Source organism: Limanda limanda, chromosome 4, assembly GCF_963576545.1.
Source record: "Limanda limanda chromosome 4, fLimLim1.1, whole genome shotgun sequence".
NCBI lineage: Eukaryota > Metazoa > Chordata > Actinopteri > Pleuronectiformes > Pleuronectidae > Limanda > Limanda limanda.
Genome location: NC_083639.1, coordinates 27,172,667 through 27,199,149, shown reverse-complemented (window position 1 = coordinate 27,199,149; position 26,483 = coordinate 27,172,667). Strand labels below are relative to the sequence as shown.

General features: G+C 45.9%; 1 protein-coding gene across 2 annotated transcripts in view; it reads right to left on the bottom strand.

Annotated features, from left to right (window-relative positions):
• Window positions 1-1,238: 1,238 nt before the first annotated feature.
• Window positions 1,239-26,483, bottom strand: part of flnbl (filamin B, like) — a 60,070-nt gene continuing 34,825 nt past the window's right edge. The window contains exons 17-49 of one of the 2 annotated variants that reach the window (XM_061070177.1): window positions 26,269-26,429; window positions 26,076-26,166; window positions 25,831-25,985; window positions 25,333-25,450; window positions 24,275-24,354; window positions 24,001-24,186; window positions 23,535-23,849; window positions 23,066-23,183; window positions 22,011-22,211; window positions 21,326-21,499; window positions 21,062-21,224; window positions 20,319-20,479; window positions 19,917-20,208; window positions 18,491-18,644; window positions 18,212-18,401; window positions 17,886-18,133; window positions 16,115-16,198; window positions 15,188-15,293; window positions 14,858-14,998; window positions 14,170-14,298; window positions 12,936-13,109; window positions 12,543-12,701; window positions 11,128-11,331; window positions 9,518-9,670; window positions 9,245-9,367; window positions 6,990-7,256; window positions 6,728-6,865; window positions 6,522-6,637; window positions 4,783-4,915; window positions 4,507-4,683; window positions 4,104-4,322; window positions 3,687-3,890; window positions 1,239-2,709 (exon numbers count right to left, since the gene is read on the bottom strand). In XM_061070177.1, the coding sequence (XP_060926160.1) occupies window positions 2,522-2,709; window positions 3,687-3,890; window positions 4,104-4,322; window positions 4,507-4,683; window positions 4,783-4,915; window positions 6,522-6,637; window positions 6,728-6,865; window positions 6,990-7,256; window positions 9,245-9,367; window positions 9,518-9,670; window positions 11,128-11,331; window positions 12,543-12,701; window positions 12,936-13,109; window positions 14,170-14,298; window positions 14,858-14,998; window positions 15,188-15,293; window positions 16,115-16,198; window positions 17,886-18,133; window positions 18,212-18,401; window positions 18,491-18,644; window positions 19,917-20,208; window positions 20,319-20,479; window positions 21,062-21,224; window positions 21,326-21,499; window positions 22,011-22,211; window positions 23,066-23,183; window positions 23,535-23,849; window positions 24,001-24,186; window positions 24,275-24,354; window positions 25,333-25,450; window positions 25,831-25,985; window positions 26,076-26,166; window positions 26,269-26,429 (5,522 nt within the window). In that variant the 3' untranslated portion in view covers window positions 1,239-2,521. The remainder of the gene's footprint in view (window positions 2,710-3,686; window positions 3,891-4,103; window positions 4,323-4,506; window positions 4,684-4,782; window positions 4,916-6,521; window positions 6,638-6,727; window positions 6,866-6,989; window positions 7,257-9,244; window positions 9,368-9,517; window positions 9,671-11,127; window positions 11,332-12,542; window positions 12,702-12,935; window positions 13,110-14,169; window positions 14,299-14,857; window positions 14,999-15,187; window positions 15,294-16,114; window positions 16,199-17,885; window positions 18,134-18,211; window positions 18,402-18,490; window positions 18,645-19,916; window positions 20,209-20,318; window positions 20,480-21,061; window positions 21,225-21,325; window positions 21,500-22,010; window positions 22,212-23,065; window positions 23,184-23,534; window positions 23,850-24,000; window positions 24,187-24,274; window positions 24,355-25,332; window positions 25,451-25,830; window positions 25,986-26,075; window positions 26,167-26,268; window positions 26,430-26,483) is intronic. The other variant, XM_061070178.1, reaches the window with a different exon arrangement.

The following is a 26,483-nucleotide window of genomic DNA, read 5'->3' as shown; positions in this document are numbered from 1 at the left end:
GTTAGTCATTTACATCTTTAACACATTGGATCGTTTTTCGCCTTAAGATCAAAGCACCAAAGAAAGAAAATATAAACTATTCATTAATAAAGCTTTTCTTAATTTGTTTTAAAAATTGAAGCTACACACACGACAAGCTGATAATAGATAATTTCAATATAATCTTATTTTACCTCCGTTGTGCCTGAAGAGGAGTGGAGCAGGTTCAGCTTCTCAGTGTGGATCAGATAACACACAGGGAAACATGACACACACACACACACACACACGCACACACAGGGAAACATGACACACACACACACACACACACAGTTACCTTGACTTCTCTTTTCAGTACTTTTAACGTTTTCTGAAAAGCGACCCCATGTGGCCATAAATAGAATTCCCTGGGGAAAAGACGTCTATTAGGTTACTACACTTTTTTAAAATATTTTAATTTCTATATTCTTAAAGGGACTCTTACCTTTGTTGCATTTGAGAATTACAGCACATTCAAATCATCCCGCCTTCCTCCAATGCCCCACCCCCTCGTTCCCATCCGCGGTGTTTTTTTGAAGAAACTTTATTTACCCTTACAACCTACTGCCTCCGCGCACGCACGTGAGTTTTTGTTTACCAAAGCAATGGATTCGGTAAGTTATATACATTTACATTCACATATGATGACGGGCCTTGGTGACGCGGGCCCGAATGCGCCACAAGAAGCAGACGGAAAACCTGCATGTCCATGCAGCAAACAGACAGGTCTGTCGGCCAATAAGGTCCTTCGGTCCGAAGAATTTTATTGGTTGAAGTTTTCACTAAATATTATGAGAGTGAAATAATTGTTTGTTTTTACTCCTGGTGGGTCTGTCTTGCATTTTAGAGTGTCATTACCTTATTAATACCAATTTAACCTTATCCAAAAAAAGTGTAAAAATGCAACAAAGGTAAGAGTCCCTTTAATAAGGATAGTCTTTTAAGAAAAAACATTTTAACATAACTAATTAAGTTGATTTTAAAAGTTTTAAATACAGCATTTAGTCAAACCCCGGGTCGACCGGGCCGTTAAAACCCACAGTTACTTCACGGTGCTAGCACGAGTTAACGCTAATTGTTGATAGCGATCACTGATGATCATCTGCTCACAATTAGTTTTCTAAAACCCAGAAAATAAATCCACAGGTGAAGTGAAGAGAAGGAACAGGTTTCACTGCAGGAACTGAACTGAGATCCAGGAAAGGAGAGACTGAAGCCGATCAACTTCATTCCAGTTTATTTTAATTATCAAATGTACATCATCTCTAGAGTTTAGTTTCACGTTAAAACACCTTTTCCCCCAAAATACAAAATGAATTTTTCTTTCCCCACATACAAAAAAACAACAACACAACAACCCTAAGGTACGAAAAGTAGCAGTGATAAGGCGACGACAGCCGGATCAGACATGAGGACATGGGGACAGATTCATTCCCGTTTCCACAGGATTCCCACAGACGCAGATCGGCCCTTCAACTCTGCAGCTCAGATCTGAAGTTCAACATTTTAACGAGCGACACACAGCTTTTCAGATTTTGTCAGATCCGTTCATGTGACAAATAAATGCAGCTGAAGGAACAACAGGGAAAAGCGATGAGCCCTCTCGTGTCGGTCGGAGCAGGAAACAGCAGCGGCGTAGATTTGTTGTGAACTCGTGGGAATTTTTAAAAGAGGTTCAAGAGAAAGAAATCAGCAAACGTCAGTAGTCGAGTGCAGTTTGGCGTTTTCGTGTCAGAGAGAATCAGGTTCGGCGATATTCTTTAAACTAACAAGATGATAAAGCAAACACAGAGAAGTCCAGGTCTTGTTTCTTGAGATGTTTTTTAGTTTCATCATTTTGGTTATTTTTTATTGGCTTCTCCTCGTGGCACCAAGAGGAATCTCACAGAACTCTGGAGTTTCCCTCAACACCGGGGAAAGTGCTGCCTCCTTTTTCCACTTTTATTTCTAATCATAAACATTTGAAAAAGGTTTGGCTCCACTTTTCCAAATCCCCGACCTCCAGTTTTACAGTTTTGGAAAACGTCGCAGACACCGATCGGTTGTGTCGCGACATTCTCACAAACTAACTTCTTCTGTAAAACCAGCGAACTTTAATTTACCAATCAAGTGTAAAAACTTGTTAAGTGCAAAATTGGTCAATTCATAATTTCAGGGCAGCAAACCTCAGATGATATCTCCTCCTCCAATCAGGTGATTTCATCCCTCAGCTTCCTTCAGGCCAGATTAGCCGAGGTCTCAATTCACTGACGTGGTCGTTTTCTATCCCCTTCAACTCTTTAAGGGTTTTTAAAAACACGTTTTCCATCTCTGACGGGCAGGTTGAGGTATTTCTCAACATATAAAGTAATCATGTCGGGGCAGAACCTCCTTAAAACATCTGATTCAAACTGAAAAGGTTTGTGCACAAAGCTTTGTTGAGCCACTTGCTCATCGTTGTCGTTTGCAGCTCGTGTGTCCACTCCGACTCGTACAGGGGGCAGAGCGGGTTTCTCTCGGCGCCTCACGGGACGACGACGTGGAAGGGCGAGCCCGGGATGTGGTCGTCGCCCCACTTGACCACCAGGACGTAACTGCCCCGCTCCCTCAGCAGGTAGCTGACGTTGTACTGCAGGTTGCCCGAGTGTTTGACCAGCACCTCCTCACAGGGAACCTGAGGCCCGTGCACCCCCACCAGCAGCATGTTCTTCCCTGAGGACGGGAGAGAGAGAGAGAGAGAGAGAGAGAGAGAGAGAGAGAGAGAGAGAAGAAGAAGTTCTTATTCAAGTCCAACAGGGAAGTTGTGTTTTCGTCTAAGTTTGTTTGATTATCAGCAGGTTTACGCAAAAACCAAAGAAACGATTTCCATTAAGTTTTGTGGATCATGACCCAGAGTTAAACGTTTTCCTGTGGATTCAGATCAGGAGACAGGTCCTGGTTGTTTTTTCCCCCACAGCTTTAACAATGTCAGATCTTTTTTTTTTTTTCTTCTATATTCTTAATTCTTTTTGACAGTTGTTAACAACAACTTACATCAGCCCAAGGGCAATTTTCTTTCTTCTGCTGTCAACCTTTTTCAAAATTGGGTAACTTTGTACATTTTGGGAGAGGTAGAGTTCGTACATGTAGACAATAATCACAGCTCAGTAGAGAAAAACAAATAAATGAATAAAAACAAGCCGAATAAAAGACAACAACATGTTAGAGGTGATCTGAGAGAGAATGGGATAAAGGTCGGTGAGGCTCGGCTAAATCAAGGCAACATTACAGGGTCATTCATTCCATACTTCCACAAAGTCTGGCCTTAGGGGTTTTACATATCTCACCCATTTGCTCCATAATTGGATGAACACAGTTTATTATCAGATCTTTTATCAGGATTTCATTGATTTCTCCAGTGAAGGTGACTGATATTTATGAGTTTGTGCAATTCGGTGCAGATCTAAATAAAAATCTGGATCTAGTGAACCTGATTATTCTCTTCATTCAAACCACACTGAGTCTGTGGCAGAGAATCTAAAGAGTAAAACCACCACAGACTCAAACTGATTTGTGATTAACGTGTTGTTTTGGTTTCCTCAACCACACCCAGAGATTCCAGTATTTATGAGACAGTGAACATGAGTTGTTTGTGTCTGATGCCCACAGGTCAGCGGGGGGGGTGGGGTGGGGGTGTCAGACGTCCTTACCGGCCTTGCTGCAGTCCAGAGAGAAGCTGCTCCTCTGGCCCACGAAGGCCTTGCTGAGGCCGGAGCCGCGGCTCAGCACCTTGCTGGCGTCCGAGTCGCTGGGCCTGACGCTCTGAGTGAGGCTGCCGCTGGACGCCCGGACCCCCGGGTCCACCGTCAGGGTGGAGGTCTCGCTGGCGTTCGTCACAGTCACCAAGCGTTGACCTGAGAGAGCGGAGGGAGACAGGTTTGATGAAAGAGAACGTGTTTGTTTGTGTTTTTCTTTTGTAAAAAATGAATTTCCAGTGACCACAAACACATTTCTGTTGTTTTCAGATGGATTAAATATAAATCAATGGTTCCCCAATGATTGATTAGTGACCCACAGACACAAGGAGGTGTTCTTTAGGTTCTGAGCGGTGGCGTTCTCCACGTTACCTGTGACTTTAGCCTTGAAGGGACTTCCAGTGATGTGGTTGGGTCCTCCATACTTGATGCTGATCAGGTAGTTCCCGGGGGCCATGGGGGTGTACTGCACCTTGTAGCCCTCTGGGACCTCCTGACAGTCCATCTTCACCTTGGACGGACCCTCGATGGTCACGGACAAGGCCCCGGGGCCCGCCTTGGTGTTGTTGATGATGAACTCTGACTGGGAACCTGCAGGATTACAGACACTCCAGCTATTTTACAGTCTTACAACTGAAGATGTGTGTGAGGTTTGGTGTAGATTGATTCAAAGCTTAGGGAAGTGTTGGGCTTTGTATTTTTGAGAACCTGACATGTCACCCAGCTACAGGTGCAGAGGTCAGGGGTCACACAGCTGGACAGACAGGTCACCCACCTGTGGTGCCTCTCTCCAGTCCAGCTCCGTACGCTGTGACCAGGCTCGGCTCTCCGGTCTGTCCCGGTTCCCCGACTCGGACCTGGAAAGGACTTCCCGGGATGTGAGAGCCGTTAAACTTGACGTCGATGGAGTGGAGGCCGTTCTCCCTCGGGATGAAGCGGATCGCATACTTGTCTGGAGGAGAGCGAGGGGGGGGCAAAGGGGTTCGTTACCAACGGGTCCAACATCCAGGAGTTCTCACTTTAACAGAAACCCAGTGGTAAACACACAAACCTTTCTCCAGCTCGGTGACGGCACACTCCTCCAGAGCTCCGGAGGGGCTGTGGACCTTGGCCTCCATCTTCCCCTGGGCTCCATTCAGACGCACCGCAAAGGATGCTGGGTGATTCGCCTTCAGGCCAGACTCCTGCAGAGGTCGGACGCACACAGTCAGTGGACAGACGTTGGAACAGAAGAAAGTAAAGTAACAACTCAAAACACACACTCGTATACAAGTTCTATGTGTGTGATAGTTTCTACTCCGTCTCTCTTCTGCTCCTCCTCTTACCTGAGCTCCTGCTGGTGCAGCTCCAGCAGACAGAGGCAGACCCACAATGTTAGAAAGCAGTTACACACACTGAGTGTACGACAAAGTACAGTCTTAAAGGAAGTCATCAGGGAATAAGAAGGGATACATACAGTATATTCTTTATTAGGGGCCTTTTATATTTGGTTTTAAAAGAATTTTACCCAAGATAAAAACTAGAGAGAGGGACAAAGTGTCTCTTTGATGGACAAGCTATTTCTTAAAGACCTCACGCAAAAGAAGAAGAGAAGAAAGTTCTTGTAAATTAATAATAAAGTTGTAAATAGAGGAACAATGTATTTATATATTATTTTTTAAATGGTGAACTTGTACTGGTTAATAAAACTAAAATAGAGCGAAGTATAATGGTCAAAAGTTGTAATGTGAGGTCATTTCCCCAATGATAATATTATATTGAACAACATAACTAGGGCTGGGCAAGTTAACTCGTTTTAATCGAGTTAACTCAAGTGATGAGTTAACTCGATTGTTTATCCGCCAATTATTTTCTTTTTTCCTGTTCCGCAGCAGTCAGCAACAGACTTTCACAAAATAAAAGCCTGACTTTCACAATAAAACAATAAATAATCAAACCTGAGTTAATGCGAGATAAAATAATTAATCGAGTTAACTCATCACTTGAGTTAACTCGATTGAAACGAGTTAACTTGCCCAGCCCTAAACATAACATTAATATGAATTTGGCCAAATGATATAACCAGGGTGTATTTTTGATTAGAACATAATAGAAATTCAAAACGATCATTTAAATGCTAGAAATTAGATTTTTGCCATGAATCAGATCTGCGCAATAATTTTCAAATATTGATATTAAACAGAAAAACTGTTGACAATCTTCCGTGAAGTCACAGATTGATCATGTCTGCAGGATTATTCTCATCAAGTAGGAGGAAACCAGTGCTTCCTGTTGACTGTGCTATAAAGAGACAGATACAACAAACAGACAAACTACAGACTCTAAGAGGAGAGCAGGACGCCTCTGTCTGCTGTAACCAGGCAACCAGCGAGCTGAAGGTGCTGCTGCCGATGATGAAGATGATGAAGATGAGGTTGCTGTTAGGAGCCTTTAAATGAAACACAAGAGAAACACCAGCAGCTCCACACCAGACACGGAGAGGGATGACCCGAGCCAGGCAAAGGTTGTGTTCACAGTTTGCCTGACCGGGGTCACGTCCATGAGACCAGTTGCATAAAGAAAACTCCAATACTTTAATCTGCCTGAAATAAGTGAGTCAATTCATCATAGTGAGGATGTTGTTGGAGCTATAGTTAAACTGATCAATAAAAAAGAAACTGTGAATTTAAACCCAGACCAGTCAGACTCAGTTATGAGAGAGTAAAATTCATATTTCTTATGCAACTGTGCCTCAGAGCCCTTGAGCAAGGCAGGGCAGGCTGGGTGTGGAGGTGTCTCCTCGTGCCTCACCTGAAGGCCGGTAACAGTGAGGCGCCGGGCGTCGTTCACCGGCGCCACGACCGGCACCAGGAAGGGGCTGTCGGGGATGTGCTGGTCGTTGAACTTCACCGAAATCTCATAGTCACCTGGAGACGAAGAGGAAAGAGAGAAACGGTTTCCAGCTGCTGTCAGGAAGAGTTGTGACTCTGATTGTGAGAAGCAGCTCGTGTCTCTACCGGGCTCCTGAGCGATGTACGAGACGCCGCAGGATCCGTCTTTGCGGTCGTCGAATGAGATCTCCGCCCGGCTCGGACCCTCCATGGCGATGGACAGACCCCCGGCGCCCGCCTCCCTCGTCCAGATGCTGAACTCAGCTGTCGAGCAGGAGAGGAACATTTATAGACTTCAAATCCACAACACAGTCTTATATCAGTCCAGGATTTCTCTGCAGCTGCTGAACTCCTCATAAGTGTAAAGTGTGTCTGGTTATATATTTACCCGGCTCTCCTGCCTGTGCTCCCTCCAGTCCCGGACCTCCTGCTCGCACCTTCGTGGCTCCGCCCTCTCCCAGCGGCCCTACGGTGAACTGGAAGGGGCTGCCTGGCACGTGCACGCCCCTGTACCTCACGCTCACGCTGTGCACGCCCATCTCCGTGGGAACGAACCGCACGCAGTAGGTGTCGTTTCCCACGGCGACCAGCTCGGCGGGCTGGCTGGCGCCCGAGGGGGAGGTGACCTCCGCCGTGACGTCCTTCATGTCCATCGCTGTGAACACAGACACAAGATGAGACGTCGACCATAGACATATATGAGGCTAGATGCCTCGGCCAACGGAGTCGAACGTCACCACATGGCGGCCATCTTGCTGCAGGCGGCTCGCTCACCCATAACATTGTGTTGTAGTGGTACCTACTTTTTAAATAACCATAACTTGCTCAATTTTCAACCGATTTTTAAACAATCTGGTGTGTTATAAACGTCAGAGATGTAGCTATGACACTGCATAAATTATTAAATTGTTTAGAAAAATAACATAATTATTCATAAGTATGCAGTGTCATAGCTACATCTCTGACGTTTATAACAAACCAAACAGTTTAAAAATCGGTTGAAAATTGAGCAAGTTATGGTTATTTAACCACTACCAACACAATGTTATGGGTGAGCGAGCCGCCCTCAGCAAGATGGCCGCCATGTGGTGACGTTTGACTCTGTTGGCCGGGAACGCGGCAGAGAAAAAGTCCCATGATGCATTCTGTTCTGATATCTGGCGTCTTTCGTGATTCACGAATGTGTCCCTCAAACTAGGGCTGCTCGATTAATCCAATTTTAATCGTGATTTCGATTCTGGGGTCAAACGATCTCCAAAGTACTATAATCGAGTTGAAATGATTATTTGGAATAATGAGAGGAAATTTCAAAGTTCTCAGTTACAAAGTGTTTTTTTGGAGAGTGTTCGGGTTGCCATCACTAAGGGTTTGAATGACCGGGCACTGATATCCAGGTTTCACGGAGGAATAAGACACGCAGCCGGTGTTTAGCAGTTGCAGTCATTTAAAGAATAAAGCATAGACTTCAGAATAAGGGCACATAATAATCGTGATTTCGATTCTGGGGTCAAACGATCTCCAAAGTACTATAATCGAGTGGAAATGATTATTTGGAATAATGAGAGGAAATTTCAAAGTTCTCAGTTACAAAGTTTTTATCACTAAGGGTTTGAATGACCGGGCACCGATATCCAGGTTTCACGAAGGAATAAGACACACAGCCGGTGTTTAGCCGGTGTTTACTGGTTACAGTCATTTAAAGAATAAAGCATAGACTTCAGAATAAGAGCACATAATAATAATTTGAATAATCGTGATTTTGTTATTGTCCAAAATAATCGTGATTATGATTTTTTACATAATCGAGCAGCCCTAACTCAAACCAAAGCCAAATAAAGCTGAAACAGATGAGAAGGAATCTCACACACACACACACACACACACACACACACAGCTGCAGCATAATAAAGCTTATGTTATGTTGCAACTTATATTTTCTATAACGCACCCTCCACCCCTGCACCGCCCCCCGAGCAGCGGGCATCAACGACACAAACACCCTTCACTTCCTTCTCTCTGCCCGCCAGCACCAGGCCAGAGAGGCCGGAGATGAGGCGGACGCGCCCGGGAGAGAGGCTCCGCCCCGAGGCCACAGAGGAGGCCCGAGCCCCCCGACCCCTGGAGCCTCCAGACCACCAGAGGGAGCAGTAGGAGCGGGAGCAGGAGTGAGAGAGGAGCTGCCGGGACAAGACCAGGAGGAACCAGCTCACTGGAGGAAGAGGAGGATGAGCAGGAGGAGGTGAAGGAAGGAAAACACAGAGGAGGAGGAAGAGGAGGAGGAGGAAGAGGGGGGATGAGTGAAGGGGACAGAAGGCAGAGGAGGAGAAAGTTAAGATAAGCTGAGGGAGAGAAGGGAAGAAGAGAAAGGGAAGTGGGTTAGAAGAAGAGGGGGAGGAAGAGGATGGATCAGATAAAGGGAAGAATGGAAGGAAAGGGAAGGAAAGGAAAGATCATAAAAGAAAGATGAGACAGGAAACAGACAACAGCTCTGAGAAAAACAACAGACAGGAAACAGATTCAGAAAAGAAGGAGCAGCTCTGAAGACCCAGGACGTTTCCTTCATCGAAACACGAAACTCGGCTCCACACCTTTACAGTTAGTGTGAAATGTGTAGTGTGTGTGTGTGTCTGTGTGTGTGTGTACCTGGTATCTTCAGACTCAGGTCACACACACTCCCCACGCTGGACACAGACGCTGCCTTCTGGCGTCGGGTGATGCTCTCCCGGATTCGACCCTCGCCCGTCACCCGCACGGTGAACGGACTTCCTGTTGACACACACACACAGACACACACACACACACACACACAAACACACAAACTCTATTTGTCAGAGAGGATATTTCACACTATGCTGCATTAAACCTCTTGATACACACATTTATAGTTTCCAGTAGTGCTAGTGTTTTTCCTTTCACCTGGGACGTGTTCCTCAGCGAAGCGGATGGAGACGATGTAGTTCCCGGGCTCGGTCGGACAGTAGGCGACTCCACACGTCCCGTCCTCGATGTCCTCCGTCTGGATGTCCACCTTGCTGGGACCCTCGATGGACAGAGCCAGGCCTCCGTAACCTGGACACGCAGAGACACCACGTTAACCCCTTGTTGACCAATGTCGCGAATTCGCCTCAAACCCCATTCCGGTCTTTTTCTCCCACTAACGCCTGATGGTGCAAATTCTACACAAACCATGAAGGTATTGGAGGTACTCTGCCACCATCTAGTGGTCGGAGTGGAAAATACATACTAGCCCCTTGGGACTGTGCAGCAAAGTTATTTTGAGGTATTAAGCTGTATTTGAAATACTGTGCTGATGGAACAGCAATGATTTTACAGAAACATATGTTGTTATTCAATTTCAAGCAAAAGCAGAATCAATATGATAATCTACAAACCAGAGACTGGAAAAAGTGTTTAATTACGGTTATTCCCCATTATGCCTACTGTCGCTAATTTGCTTCATACCTAGGGTTGCAAAATTCCGGGAATATTCAAAGTTGGAAACTTTCCATGGGAATTTAAGGGAATTAACGGTAATATACGGGAATTAACGGGAATAAACGGGAATATACGGGAATTAACGGGAATTAACGGGAATAAACTGGAAATGTTGTGGGTAATTTATACTAACTGTATTTACCTTGTCATATACAGACATAAATATAAACATTTTGTTTTGTCATAGGCTGATTTGAGCCCTGAGGAAACTTTGGGCACTTGACTATATGCTTCTGCTTCGTTGTGTCATTCTTAACATAGGTCTTTGCACAGTATTTGCAAATGTACACAGCCTTTCCTTCTACATTGGATGGGGTGAAATGTCTCCACACATGAGAGAGTGCACGTGGCATTGTTCTGTAGAATAAGATGAGAAAAAAGTTTGTAAAAAAACGCTAATGCAATGTCAGAGATATAAATAGTTAGCCAAACAATTGGAATAGTCTGTAAACATATTTTACAATTGATGGATAAATGAATGGAAATAGGCTAGATGAACAGATGAACAATCCTCAATCAGCATGCTAATATATTTTCCCCAGTAATATCATCTAAACCTACCTGACTAGTCCTGCACTCTACAGCAGGCCTCAATAGCCCTGCTGTAGAGTGAAGGATGCTGGGAGTTATCTGTGCATGTGATGGAAGAATGCACAGTGGAGGGTTGAAATTCAATGTGCAGCGTGTGCTGCATTCCATACATCTTTAAAATAGAGTTTTGAATGATGTTTTTATTGCTCAGCATTTAATTTGCGTATTTTTTCTTTTTCAAAATTCCCAAAATTCCCGAGCTAAACTTCCCATGGAAAGTTTCCGGAAACTTTCCGCCCCTTTGCAACCCTACTCATACCTAAATTTTATATCGATGGTATATGCTATATTGAAATTAACAATCTCCACTTAATTTAGAATCTGTATGCCAAAAACACAAATAATATTTTTTTTATATAATTGGAAATTAATTCAGGCAATAAGGGGTTAACGCTGTCTGGTTAGAGACATGATGATCTCTAGAGGCTCGCTGCACTGACCGGCCTCTCGTGTGTCGACCACGAAGCTGGCGTTGGTGAACGTGGTTCCCTGGACCAGGCCGTCGCCGTGGGCTACGACTCGGCCGGCGTCGCCGATCTCTGACTGGACGACCATGATGGTGATGGGACTGTTGGCCACGTGCCGACCGTTCTTCAGGATGCTGACGCGGTGTTCACCAACCTCCCGGGGGATGAAGGAGATCCCTGAGAGGAGGAAGAGGAGGAGGAGGAGGAGGAGGAGGAAGAGGAGGAGGAGGAGGAAGAGGAGGAGGAGGAGGAGGAGGAGGAAGAGGAGGAGGAGGAGGAAGAGGAGGAGGAGGAGGAGGAGGAGGAAGAGGAGGAGGAGGAGGAAGAGGAAGAGGAGGATGAGGAGGAGGAGGAAGAGGAGCAGGAGGAGGAGGAGGAGGAGGAGTAGGAAGAGGACGAAGAGGAGGAGGAGGAGGATGAGGAGGAGGAGGAGGAGGAAGAGTAAGAGGAAGAGGACGAAGAGGAAGAGGAGGAGTAGGAAGAGGACGAAGAGGAGGAGGAGGAGGAGGATGAGGAGGAAGAAGAGGAGGAAGAGGAAGAGGAGGAAGAGTACGAAGAGGAGGAAGAGTACGAAGAGGAGGACGAAGAGGAGGAGGAGGAAGAGGAGCAGGAGGAGGAGGAGGAAGAAGAGGACGAAGAGGAGGAGGAGGAAGAGTACGAAGAGGAGGAAGAGTACGAAGAGGAGGAGGAAGAGGACAAAGAGGAGGACGAAGAGGAGGAGGAGGATGAGAAGGAAGAGGAGGAGGAGGAGGAAGAGGACGAAGAGGAGGAGGTGGAGGAGCAGGAGGAGGAAGAGGAGGAGGAGGAGGAGGAGGACGAAGAGGAGGAAGAGGAGTAGGAAGAGGACGAAGAGGAAGAGGAGGAGGAGGAGTAGGAAGAGGACGAAGAGGAGGAGGATGAGGAGGATGAGGAGGAAGAAGAGGAGGAGGAAGAGTACGAAGAGGAGGAGGAAGAGGACGAAGACGAGGAAGAGGAAGAGGAACAGGAGGAGGAAGAGGAGCAGGAGGAGGAGGAAGATGAGGAGGAGGAGGAAGAGGACAATGGGAGGACGAAGAGGAGGAGGAAGAGGACGAAGAGGAGGAGTAGGAAGAGGACGAAGAGGAAGAGAAAGAGGAGGAGGAGGAGGAAGAGGAAGAGGAAGATGAGAAGCAGGAGTAGGAAGAGGACGAAGAAGAAGAGGAAGAGGAGGAGGAGGAGGAAGAGTACGAAGAGGAGGAGGAGGAAGAGTACGAAGAGGAGGACGAAGAGGACGAAGAGGACGAAGAGGAGCAGGAGGAGGATGAGAAGGAGGAGGAAGAGGAGGACGAGGGATATTTTTAATGAATTCAGATGTGAATCACTCTGAAACGTGTGTTTCTGAACGTGTGTCTCTGAACGTGTCTTCACACCGATGTGGTTGTTGGTCATCCTCTTCAGCAGGCACGGCTCGTCCCGGCCGGACGGCGAGCGGATGCTGGCGGTCAGAAGGCTGAGGTCCGTCTCGTTTATATCCAGAGAGAAATCTGCTGCTGAGCCCAGTTTGACATGAGAGCGCCGCTGGTTGTCCTCTGCAACACACAGACACACAAACACACAAACACACAAACACACAAACACACAAACACAGAGGTGAGACGCTGCTGTGGAGACTCTGGGAAGTTTGGATTGTTCCTTAAACAAAACGCCTTTTGAATGCAGAATAAAAGACCAGGTATATTCAGTTTGTTATCCTGAGTATTTGTAGAGGTTTTGTGTTATTTTTCATTGGATGTGTGTAGTTGTGTGTCTGTGTGCAGACTGACCGATGATCCTGGCCGTGAACGGGCTGCCGGCGATGTGCTCGTTGTTGTACTTCACCAGGATGTTGTAGTCTCCGGGCAGAGTGGGCATGTAGCTGACGCTGCACGTCCCGTCCTTGTTGTCCACGCAGGTGATGTCCGCTTTGGACGGACCCTCGATGGCCAAGTCCAGACCCCCTGGACAGACACACACACACACACACACACACACACACACACACACACACACACACACACACACACACACACACACACACACACACACACACACACACACACACACACACACACACACACACACACACACACACACACACACACACACACACACACACCGACTCAATATTTAAAACAGGATCTTAAAACAATCTTTTATTCGGCTAATAATATGTTTGACAAGAAATCACAGACATGTCACTGTGAACCTTTGACCCCTGAAAACTAATCAGCTAATCTTTGAGTCCACTTGAAGAAAGTCCATTAAAGGGACTCTTACCTTTGTTGCATTTGAGAATTACAGCACATTCAAATCATCCCGCCTTCCTCCAATGCCCCACCCCCTCGTTCCCATCCGCGGTGTTTTTTTGAAGAAACTTTATTTACAAGCAGACTTTCAACCTACTGCCTCCGCGCACGCACGTGAGTTTTTGTTTACCAAAGCAATGGATTCGGTAAGTTATATACATTTACATTCACATGCCTTGATGACGCGGGCCCGAATGCACCACAAGAAGCAGACGGAAAACCTGCATGTCCATGCAGCAAACAGACAGGTCTGTCGGCCAATAAGGTCCTTCGGTCCGAAGAATTTTATTGGTTGAAGTTTTCACTAAATATTATGAGAGTGAAATAATTGTTTGTTTTTACTCCTGGTGGGTCTGTCTTGCATTTTAGAGTGTCATTACCTTATTAATACCAATTTAACCTTATCCAAAAAAAGTGTAAAAATGCTACAAAGGTGAGAGTCCCTTTAATATGACATTTTGTTTGGTCACCATGACGATTGTCCACCAAACCCATATAAGGACATTTGATTCCATCTGAACATTTGTACCTAACCTGATGAAATCCCCTCAAAGTGTTCTGGAGATATCGTGTTTAAATCTGAAAACTCCAAATCATGTCACCGGCACATCGGCATTAAATACACAACATTTTTACTGTTGGTCAGAATGATGCAACAAGATGAAACCTGACTTTGGATTTAGAAACGATAAGCTCCTCCTTCCTCTCGTACCTTCGGAGGCGTCCTCTGTGAACACGGTGAACGTGGCCGTCTTCTGGGCCACGCCGTAGCTCAGCCCGGGACCGTAGGCCGTGACGTTGGGACTGCTGGCGTGGTTCACATAGAACTGGAGGGGAGACTCTGAAACACACACACAAACATAAACGCACACATTCAACAATACAACAACAACCACAGGGTCAAATCTACAGGTAGATCAAATCTGAATCTGTTCCTCATGTTGGGAGTCACTGACCACAGCTGCAGAAATAAGATTTTGACACGTGAGGACTTCTGCTCAAGGTATGTGTGAGAAAGGTACCACACACACAGACACACACACACACACAGACACACACAGACACAAAAAACCCTACACAGATCCTCAGGGTCTAACGTCATTACAGGCTGATTGTTAATCGTTTTCTCCTGCTGGTTGAAAATAAGCAATAAACACACACACACTCACACACACTCTTAATCACACTTTTAATCACAAACATGCACCGTGCACACCTTCTGTTTACCGCCGACACACAACCCTAATCACCGACTCTCTCCGTGTTCCTTCCCGTCAATGACGTCAACGTCCAAACAGCCGGCAGCAGGTTCTGTCCTGCTCCCCATGTGTGTGTGTGTGTGTGTGTGTGTGTGTGTGTGTGTCTATGTGTTCGTGTGCATGTGTGTGTCGAGTGCACACCTGGGATGTGCGTGCCGTTGTACTTGATGTGCATCTCGTGCAGGCCGGCCTCGGTGGGCGAGTACTGAACCGTGACCGTCCCGTCCAGGTTGTCTGTGATCAGCGGCTGAGCAGATTTACCTGAAGGCATCAGCACCTCACCTGAGACACGGAGGAACAAACTCGTTAAACAGGAAACTTCTGTTTGAGATTTTCAGTTGTTGGTTATCGGAACTTTTAGGAAAAGGACTTGAGTTAAAAATCAGCCGGTGAACATTTGATTTTTGCAGTTGTGTGGATAAAGGTTTTATATCTGAACATCTCTGACTCAGCAGATAATCGTCCTCTCACCTGTGATCTCGCCCTTCCGGAACGAGAACGGTATGACCATGTCGAACGATCGGAAGCCGCTTCCGTTCACGCTGCTGCTGTTTGGCTCCAGGTTCTCCGACGTCACCTGGAGGAGAGACACACACACACACACACACACACACACACACACACAGACACACACACACACAGAGGCGTCAACGTGTCGTTCAACGCTGAAACACTTCCTGTTCGCCTCAGCGACCGGCGTTAGAAACATGCTGCTGCGGCCGCATCCAAGCCCCGCCCACCCAGGGGCATCCTGGGAAGTGTGTAGCGATGGAGCAGGAAGAGAGAGGAAGAGGAGGTTGATGATGTTGTTGATGATGATGATGATGATGATGAGGAGGTGACTCTGTGATGCAGCCACAGCGATGAGGAGTGCACTGAGGGAGAGAGAGAGAGAGAGAGAGAGAGAGGCCGCCACAACAAATCTCCTGGAGACGAGAAAAAGAAAGTCCCGTAACCATAGCAACGGATTCTGCATCTCCCAGACACGCAGCCCGGTTTGTGTGTGTGTGACGATGTGGGAAGTTTGCTGCGATCCCATTGGCTGAGACACAAAAAAGGTGAAGTGATGGCAGAGGAAGCAAAGCGGTCGAGCGAGCACACGTTAGAATGGGAGAGAGAGCGAGGTCAGGTGTGAACCAGCAGCCAGTAACCTGCAACAGAGTGTGTGCGTGCGTGTGTGTACCTGTAATGTTGTGTGTATAAGGACCATAGAGTGTAGAGTGCAGTGTGTATTCGTGTGTGTGTTCTGATTGTTTGTGTGAATCTGACTGACCATTAAAAGGTCATTTTACCCTAATCATAAAAAACATGGTGTTTATTACAACTTGTTGGTTGCATGCTTACATGATGTGTGTGTGTATTGTGTGTTGTGTTGATGCATGGTTTGTGTTTTGGTACCCAGGGCTGAAACCCAGCTCCAGGGGGAGCGGCCTTTTGCTGTTGAGACATCTGCTCTTGCATCATCGGTACCTCATCAGTAGCCTGAAGACACAATATTAAGGGTTAACATGTGACCTGCTACACACACACACACACACACACACACACACACACACACACACATGGACACCACCTTTGTACACATGTGTGGAGGTTTCTCCTCATTAGGGCCATCTCAAGTTTGAGTTCCACTTATTTTGTGAACACTTCAGATGTTTAGATTCTGGTCAGATAACACAAGTTCTATTTTAAAACAGCAAATATTAGTTAATTTTTCCATTTACGGAAGTTAAATTGTTAAATTAAATCTATTCACAGCAGAATTTTGAAAGCTTCCTCTCTTGAGTTCTCGTGCTTCCAACTTTTTCCTCAGTCCTGAAAGTTCTGTCAACAAACTTCGGTGACGTTCACACGCTACACGGCCGTTTAGTTCAGGTTTAAAATCAAAAGAAAACTCAAATTTAATTTGGTCCCTTCAAAGACTCCTCTGATCTTAATGTGAAATCTGTAACACATGTTTGCGACACAGACGGACAGGAAGTTGACATGTGCTGAGGCCTCATGGGTAAATCCGGGTGTGCGACCTAAAGGCACAAGACGAAGGTTAATGTGGAACCAACTTCATCAGCTGCAGAGAGAACGAGAACCTTAAGAATCCATCTGTAGTTAAAACACATGGGATTTATGTATATAACACAACTCAAGTTTCCAGAGTGAATAGAAACGAACAACTGTCAGGAAAAAAACACATCAATAATCAATACATAAATCTAAAACATCCCGAATCGATTTCTCCATCTGTCTCCATGATGCTCTTATGTTCAAAGCTGCAACAAACAACCAGCTCCTCCTGTAGAAACCAGTGTCCCATCTAGGGTTGCAAAGGGGCGGAAACTTTCCGGTAAATTTCCGGAAACTTTCCATGCGAAGTTAAGCTCGGGAATTTTGAAAAAAAAAAAAAATAAGCAAATTAAACGCTGAGCAATAAAAACACAATTTAAAACTCTATTTTAAAGATGTATGGAACGTTGAGTTTCAACCCTCCACTGTGCATTCTTCCATCACATGCACAGATAACTCCCAGCATCCTTCACTCTACAGCAGGACTATTGAGGCCTGCTGTAGAGTGAAGGACTAGTCAGGTAAGTTTCCATGATATTACTGGGGAAAATATATTAGGATGCTGATTGAGGATTGTTCATCTGTTCATCTAGCCTATTTCCATTCATTTATCCATCAATTGTAAAATATGTTTACAGACTATTCCAATTGTTTGGCTAACTATTTATATCTCTGGCATTGCATTAGTGTTTTTTTACAAACTTTTTTCTCATCTTATTCTACAGAACAATGCCACGTGCACTCTCTCATGTGTGGAGACATTTCACCCCATCCAATGTAGAAGGAAAGGATGTGTACATTTGCAAATACTGTGCAAAGACCTATGTTAAGAATGACACAACGATGCAGAAGCATATAGTCAAGTGCCCAAAGTTTCCTCAGGGCTCAAATCAGCCTATGACAAAACAAAATGTTTGTATTTATGTCTGTATATGACAAGGTAAATACAGTTAGTATAAATTACCCACAACATTTCCAGTTTATTCCCGTTAATTCCCGTTAATTCCCGTTAATTCCCGTATATTCCCATGGAAAGTTTCCAAGTTTGAATACTCCTGGAATTTTGCAACCCTAGTCCCATCCCAGAACTCCCAGTCCGGTCCCTCACCATGACTTTGAAGGGACTGCGTGGGACGTTCTCTCCTCCGAAGCGCACGTAGATCACGTAGTTCCCCGGAGCCGGCGCCGTGTAGAAGATGTCGAAGGTTCCGTCCTCGTTCTCCAGAACCTCGGCCTCCACCTCGCTGCCGTCGGGCTGCACCACCACGCAGCTCACCTTCCCCTTCCCGGCCCCCGTGGCGTTCACCACCAGGCCCAGCTCCTCGCCGATGGCCACCGTGGGGCCCACGCCGGGACCTGAGGGGGGGGGGACATTTTGTTAGGGTTTGTGGGCACGCCATCATGTGAGTCGTTTCATCCCCGGCGCTCTCGTACCGGTGACGGTGCACTTGCTGGCGTCTCCGGTCGCCGTGGCCCGGACTCTGTAGGGCGAGGCGGGGATGTCGTCGCCGCCGTACTTGATCACGATGGTGTAGCGGCCGGCGCGGTCCGGGAGGTAAGACACGCCGTACGTACCGTCTCCGTTGTCATGGATACTGGGCTGCTTAGTTTTACCATCCTGGTCCTGGAATGAAAGGAGGGGGGCCACATTAATCCAACTCCAGATCGGTTGAATCAGTATTTGTGTGATTTGTGTGAGTGCGTGTTTCTCACGGTGATGGCGACGCCCACTTGGCCCTGGCCGGCGTCCTTGGCGTCGATGTTGAACTCCACGGGGAAGCTGGCCGGGACGCCGCTGGTCAGCCCGGGGCCGCTGGCTCGCACCTTACTGGCATCGTGAGTGGGAAGGACCCGGAACTTGAAGGGACTGAAAGAGGAGACAAGTTACTGAGAGACTGAAGTCAGAGCCCATGAGCAAGGCAGCAAGTCCCCACTGCAGCCACCAGGGGGAGTTCTGTGTTAGTTCGATCATATTAATCAAAAAAGATAGATAGATAACTTTATTCATCACCGAAGGGAAAGATAGATAGATAGATAGATAGATAGATAGATAGATAGATAGATAGATAGATAGATAGATAGATAGATAGATAGATAGATAGATAGATAGATAGATAGATAGATAGATAGATAGATAGATAGATAGATAGATAGATAGATAGATAGATAGATAGATAGATAGATAGATAGATAGATAGATAGATAGATAGATAGATAGATAGATAGATAGATAGATAGATAGATAGATAGATAGATAGATAGATAGATAGATAGATAGATAGATAGATAGATAGATAGATAGATAGATAGATAGATAGATAGATAGATAGATAGATAGATAGATAGATAGATAGATAGATAGATAGATAGATAGATAGATAGATAGATAGATAGATAGATAGATAGATAGATAGATAGATAGATAGATAGATAGATAGATAGATAGATAGATAGATAGATAGATAGATAGATAGATAGATAGATAGATAGATAGATAGATAGATAGATAGATAGATAGATAGATAGATAGATAGATAGATAGATAGATAGATAGATAGATAGATAGATAGATAGATAGATAGATAGATAGATAGATAGATAGATAGATAGATAGATAGATAGATAGATAGATAGGTAGATAAGGTGCAGTGTCAAGATGATGGTAATAGTACTGATGATATGATGGTAATGTTATTGTTAGACAGTATATAAAAATAGTACAGTATATATAGTATATAATATAACAGGATATATATTTATATATGATAGTAATTATACCAATATAACACATGACCAGAAATTTGTTTTTTTCCAAAATACAAAAAGACACAATGTCAATTTTTTGTTGCTTTAACCAGAAACACTGCCCCCTGGTTGACCAGTGAAGTTTCCATCTACAATTATGGAAGGAAGGTCAATAATGTAGGTCAAAGGTCAAAGGTCAATGAACGCCTGTCATTGCTTTGTCTTTACTGAAGTTCAACTCCTTCTGTAATTTCTTTTTCTTTTCTTTTCTGTGACCTTCAGCCACTGACCTCTAATCACTTCACCTTTGAGTCCAAATGACAACTGGTAAACTGTGAGGAAATGTTCAGCTCCTGCTCCACTAGTGCTTCTGTGGTGCAGTACCCATGACTACCTGCGTGGGACGTCCTCCTCTGCGTACTTGACGGCCACAGAGTACGGCCCCTCGGTGGACGGCGTGTAGGACACTGAGTGCGTCCCGTCCCCGTTGTCCTTCACCTCCACGGCCTCGGCCACGCCTTTAGGAGCCGTGACAGCCACGGCCAGGGGGGCCACGCCCGCCTTCCTGCAGTCCACCGTGAAGGATTGGAGGATGTTGCATCGGACCCCGGACCCCACGCCGGGACCGGTCACTTTGACCTTACTGGAGTCCACCACGTCCTGCACCGGGACTTTGAAGGGACTTCCTGGAGAGAGCAGGAAAAGGAGATGATGTCACAAAAACAACAGGAAAAGAAATCCTACAAATCATAACAATCACGGGTTTTAAGAGTTTAAAAGAGGAATCTAGTCTCACCGGGGATGTGCTCTCCTCCGTAGGTGATGTTGACGTCGTAGAGGCCGGGGGTGTAAGGGACGTACTCCACGCTGCAGCTGCCATCTTTGTTGTCCTTACAAGACATCTTGGACTCTGACGGACCCTCCACGGTGATGCCGAGACCGCCGATACCCGCCCCTCTGTTCACGGATAAAAGCAGAATGAGACATTGTACTGTAAAAGCAATTATCATTTTCCACAAATTTCACTTCCTGTTTTGCCTGTTGTCCTTTTAACAAAAAAAAATTGTAATTTGTGCCTTGACACAGAGGACGTAACAGACTTAGCATGAGTCGTAGTTTGTCGTAAACTTCTCTGTAGTTCTGTTTAGAACCATTTCACAAACTTAAGTGTTTGCCCTGTATTTTAAAGAAATACTAATGATCGGACCCAAGTTGTTTCTGATGAGACTTGAGGAGGTATGATTTTTATTTTTAGGATTTTCATTTTAACTCCTGTGTTTTCTTCTTTTATGAAATTGTACTTTGGTTGTGACCAGTGTCCGATGCAAAGCAGTGAAGTCCGGGAACGACTTGTAAATGTTTGTAATTATTACAAAAGTTGAAGATATTGAGGATATCCTGTACAGGTGACGCGTGTTGCTGATTTGAATATCTGAATATTTGAATATTTGAATATTATAATATAGCTCAGAAGTCTTAATACTCAGAAACACGACATTAAAAAGATTTGGAAAGCTGGGTTGGCTCCTCCGGCAGCACCTGGTGACGATGTTGAACTTGTTGGTTTTGTCGGTGAGGGCCTGTTGGAGCCCGGGGCCGGACGCCACCACCTTGCTGGGGTCACACCCCTCCGACACAGTGACCCTGAACGGGCTCTTGGGAACCGGCGTGTCGTCGTACAGGACCTGGACGCTGTGGACGCCTGAAACAAAACGCACCGGGACGGACATCAGCCGAGGAACCGGACACCACGAGTTTTATTTGGATTCTGAGGTTTGACCACACGGGTTCAGGGGGCGTTACCGTTCTCAAAGGGCGTGTACTCCACGCTGTAGGTCCCGTCGGCCTCGTCGGTGACCTGACAGTCCGTCACCGCTCCGGACGGGTTCCTGACCTCGGCCTTCACGTGGTCGCCCCCCCGCCGGCTCAGGGGACGAGCGTCCACCGTGAAGTCTGTGGTGGCTTCTCTGAAAAGAGCTGGAGGAGAGCAGAGGGATGAATTTACCAGTCGTGGTTAGTATGAATGAAATGAGCCTGAGAAAATGATAGAGAGAGACAGAGATTGACTCAAACCAGGTATTAAAGATTACAATATCTGTGGCAAAGATGTTGAGGTTTATATATTTAAACTTCTGTGCACATCATGAGGGAAATTGTGATTTATTTTTCTTTTAGCTGAATAGGCATAAATTAGTCATTTAGTCACGAATTTACCAGTCGTGGTTAGTATGAATGTAATGAGCCTGAGAAAATGATGTAGATACAGCAGAGAGACAGAAATCTTGTGGGCATATACAGCACATTATTTTTGGAGATTGACTCAACCCGGGGATTTAATATTACAATATCTGTGGCAAAGATGTTGAGGATTAGCTGAATAAGCAGAAATTAGTCATTTGTGCTCTCAAATTCCCGATTTTGACAAAGTTTATGGTAAAATTAGGGTTAGTAAGTAAGTGTCAGTAAACACATGTGGACCACACTGCACCTTGTCCCTCGACTCCGGGTCCGAACACTTTGACCTTGGAGGTGTCCACAGCCGGATCCACCATGACCCTGGCCGGGAACCCGGGCACGGCCTTCCCTCCGTACTTCAGCAGCAGCGTGTACATGCCCGAGGTCAGAGGGACGTAGGTCACCGTGTAGGTTCCGTCTTTGTTGTCCACCACCTCCGTCTTAGCTTTCACACCTGGAACCACAACAGGTCTCACTTTCACATTCTCAGAGCAGAACGAGGGATGGAGTTTCAGAGCGGTGGAGAGACAAAGCCGGTGGTTTCTGGCTTCAGGGCTCGATTGTCTCTGATTCTCCATCACACTGAACCTGAGGCCGTCACAGGGACCAGACCTGCACAGTCATCTGTTTGTCATGTTGACTTGAACTTCAGAACTCTGACTTTTTCAAGGACAATCAAACAAGTGCAAAATCCCCAAAGATGCAAAAAATTAACAGCTAAGAATCACATTTTCACTATTAACACATGGTATTTTTTTGGATATTATTATTTATTAATCATCATGGGCGGCCTCTGCTACAATAAAACCTCTCATCTAAGTTGTCCCCAGAAAATGAGCTGATTTTACAAATGTCGAACTCTGACTTTTTCAAGGAGGATCAAACAAGTGCAAAATCCCCAAAGATGCAAAAAATGTTAAGTCTAATAATCACATTTTCACTATTAACACATGGTATTGTCTTTACTTTTTCTATTGTTATTTATGAATCATCATGGGCGGCACATAGCTTCTGCTAAAAGTAAAATCTCTCATCTTTTTTTTATGTATGTATTGGGTTTTTTTTGTTCTGTTTTTATGCCTTTATTTTATTTCAATCGACTCTCTTTTCTTTCTTTCTCTTTTCCTTTCATTTCAGCATAATTTCTTACTTACTCCTTGTATTTGTCTGTTTGTACTTAATCACCTGAAAAAACCTAATAAACATATTGTTAAAAAAAATTAGTTGTTCCCCAGAAAATGAGCTGATTTTACAAATGAATGAACGTGACTTGGAAACTAAAACACAGGCTGAGTGATTTAAAGTTACCGGCGCCTGGAGCCGAGCCGGTGGGGCTGGAAGGGGAGGAGTCAGGCAGCGCCTCCAGGCTGAGCTGACCCGGTCCGGCCAGGGAACAGTCCACGTTCACCACACTGGTCTCACCGACCTGCACACACACACACCAGGCTGCGTCAACACTTCATTCTTTATAAACTATTAAAACAGACATTTTCTCACTGAACCTGGAAAAAGTTAGATTCCCTGCTGAGAGTTTCCAACCACATGTAGCTGAATGTTTTTCCATTTCTGTCATGTGAGTATTAGGGGTTGGTTCGTCGAGGTTAATAAGTGGTTCTAGCAACCATGGCAACCAAGAGCCCCCCCCCCAAGAGTCAGATGATCAAATCTGAGCTGCAAAAGATTCTGAAACTGTTCAAATGAATCGATTTCTCATCATCACTTGTCTAAACAGTTTGAACCTTCAGCTCTCCTGCTCATCGCCCCTCCGGACCCTCACCTTGGCTCTCTTCAGGCCCGACCCCGACGCCACCACCTTGGAGGGGTCAAAGGGCATCTGGATGTCGGCTCTGAACGGCGAGCCGGGGATGTGGACCTCCTCGAACAGGATGTTGACCAGGTAGTCTCCAGGCTCGGTGGGCAGGTAGGAGACCGAGCAGGTCCCGTCTCCGTTGTCCGAACACTCGATCTTGGCTTCGGTCGGACCCTCCACCGTCAGCCCCAGGCCTCCGGTGCCGGCCCCCTTGGTGTCGATGGTGAACTCTGCAGGGTTCCCAACCAAACCTCCTTTCAGGCCCGGACCAGAAGCCTTCACCTGGAGGGAGTGGACAAGAGTGAGGTCATGCAGCCACTTCTAGTATAGCTTAATGTGTTGATTTCACCTTTTTTGCTGACATTTTATTGTTGTTATTCAACGATTCCACACATTTACGTGTCTCATGGAGAGTGATTGATGCTGATGTTACCTTGCTGGGATCCGGAGGCAGCTGGGCCTCCACAGGGAAGGGGCTCCCGGGGATGGGGTGTCCGTCGTAGGACACGCTGACAGCGTACAGACCCTCCTCTGTGGGGGTGTAGCGGACCAGACTGACATCGGCCGACTTGGACTGAGGTTCCACCTTACACCGGACAGCACGCTGACTGGGACTCAGCTATAAAAACACACAGGAACTGGTGAATTCTGGTGAATTTATTCATTTTTTAATATTAAATCAACACTAAACTGAGTCTGGCACTCACCACTGCCACCTCCAGGCGACCTTGACCTCCTGCGCCCTTGGTGTCAACCGTAAACTGCTGCTCCTGATCGACCTCCACTCCTGAAATCAGAGTTTTACAATAATGTACAAGTGAAATCACAATATATGACTAACAGATAATGTCAAAGTGCAGACCTCCATTAATACTAAATACCATCTAACACAGACATGGGCAAAGTACGGCCCGCGGGCCATACACGGCCCGTTGGGCTTTTTAATCCGGCCCGCCGAACTTGTCCAAATTATTAAAAAAAAAATCAAGGAAACGAAAAGTGGACAATGAGTGCCGAGTGTTTAACACGGAGTCGACAACAAAATACTTTTTCACTGATGTCCAATCGAAGGCTGTTTGCCTGATATGCTGAGAAAGTCGCAGTTTTCATGGAGTACAACATCAGCCGTCACTTTGCTACGAAGCATGCTAACTACGCTAGCAAGCAGTCAACGCAAGAACGGGTTGCTGCAGCTCAGAGGTTGGCGACTAATTTACAGACTCAGCAAAACAAAAATTCAGAGACAAACTGCGATTAAAGAGTCATCTACCAAGGCATGTTTTTTGGGGGGCATTCGAAATAGCAAAGGCTAGCAGGCCTTTCTCTGAAGGCGAGTTTTTGTAAAATGGCCTTGCAAATAAGTGCTTTGCTACTTGCTAAAGGCCAAATCCTTTCATGTAAAGATTTTTCCATGTCACTTATATTAGGTCACAAAAACACTCCATCCATCTGTTCCTGGCCCGGCCCCTCTGTCAAATTTTAGAACCCAATGTGGCCCGCGAGTCAAAAAGTTTGCCCACCCCTGATCTAACACATGCTAACATCTGATGATAACTTAAATTGTGCAGAAGACCTTCAGACGTACGAGGGATATTTACCATCTTGTCCTATATTCTAATAATACAATCTATAATAACTTTCCCTCGGCAGATGCTGTTGCCCTGGAAATGTATTTGCTGATAGAAATTTCCATGACTGTTTACATGTTTGCAGAGATATTTAACTCTACAGATTCAAACCAGACAAAAGGCTGAGGAGTTCTTACTTCCATCCAGGTCGTCCACGGTGACCTTGTCCAGGTCCAGCGGAGCGGCCACGCCGACCGTGAACGGGCTCTTGGCGATGGGGTCTCCTCCAAACGTCACAGAGACGGCTGTGTCCCCCTGAAGACGGATTCAACAATTACTGCTTGAGATGTTTAGTGACTGAAGACAGGTCGAGGTAAGCGTCTACGAGGTTACAACTGGTGAGTACAACTTCGAGAAAAAGATTCAAGATGTTTATTTGTCGCTTGTGTCATCGCAGCTGAGGAGGATTTGATCACACTCTCACAACCTATCATCTTGGTTTGAGAAAGAGCAAGAGAGACAATACAGGGATTGAAAATATTCAACAGATATATGCAATTTGCTGTTCAGCCTCATGCACGGCTATTTATGTGACGCACAGTGGAAGACAGTTTGTGATTAGCGGTTGTGCAGGAGCTTATTTGTATCAGGTGTGTATCTGTCATAACCACTGAGCTGGTGTGTGTCGTCAGTACCTGTGTGACAGGTGTGTATTTGACCGTCTGAGAGTAGTCGTAGTTGTCGATGATGTCGAAGTCTTTGACGGGCGAAGAGAAGGAGACGTCCAGCGGAGCTTTCCCGGCTCCTTTAGTCAACACGGTGAAGTGAGTCGGCTTTCCGCTCTCCACACCTGCACAGGTCGAGGAGGAGAGAGAGAGAGATTGAAAGTGCAACAGTCCGATTGGAGGTGTGTGTGTGTGTGTGTGTGTGTGTGTCTCACCAGTGCGAGCCAGTCCGGGACCCTCGGCTTTAACCTTCGATGCATCGTGTGAAGGAGCGACTTTGACCTGGAAGGGGCTCTGAGGTACTTCCTGTGGGGAAAACATTCATATCCTGTCAACATCTGAAACTAAAACCTCCAAACCCCACAGCTGTGTGTGTCTGTGTGTGTGTGTGTTTGTGTGTGTTTATACCTTGTCTGTGAACAGGACTTTAACGGTGAGTCGTCCCGCAGCGGGGGGGATGTATTTGACGGTGAAGGTGTCGTTGGCGTTGGGGATGATGTCGAAATCCACATCAGCCTCCTTCTCACCGACCATGTTGGCGTCACATTTAATGCCGACGCTGACGTCACCTGAAACAATAACAACACAATATTCGAGCGTTGGATAATCAGATGTGAAACCAA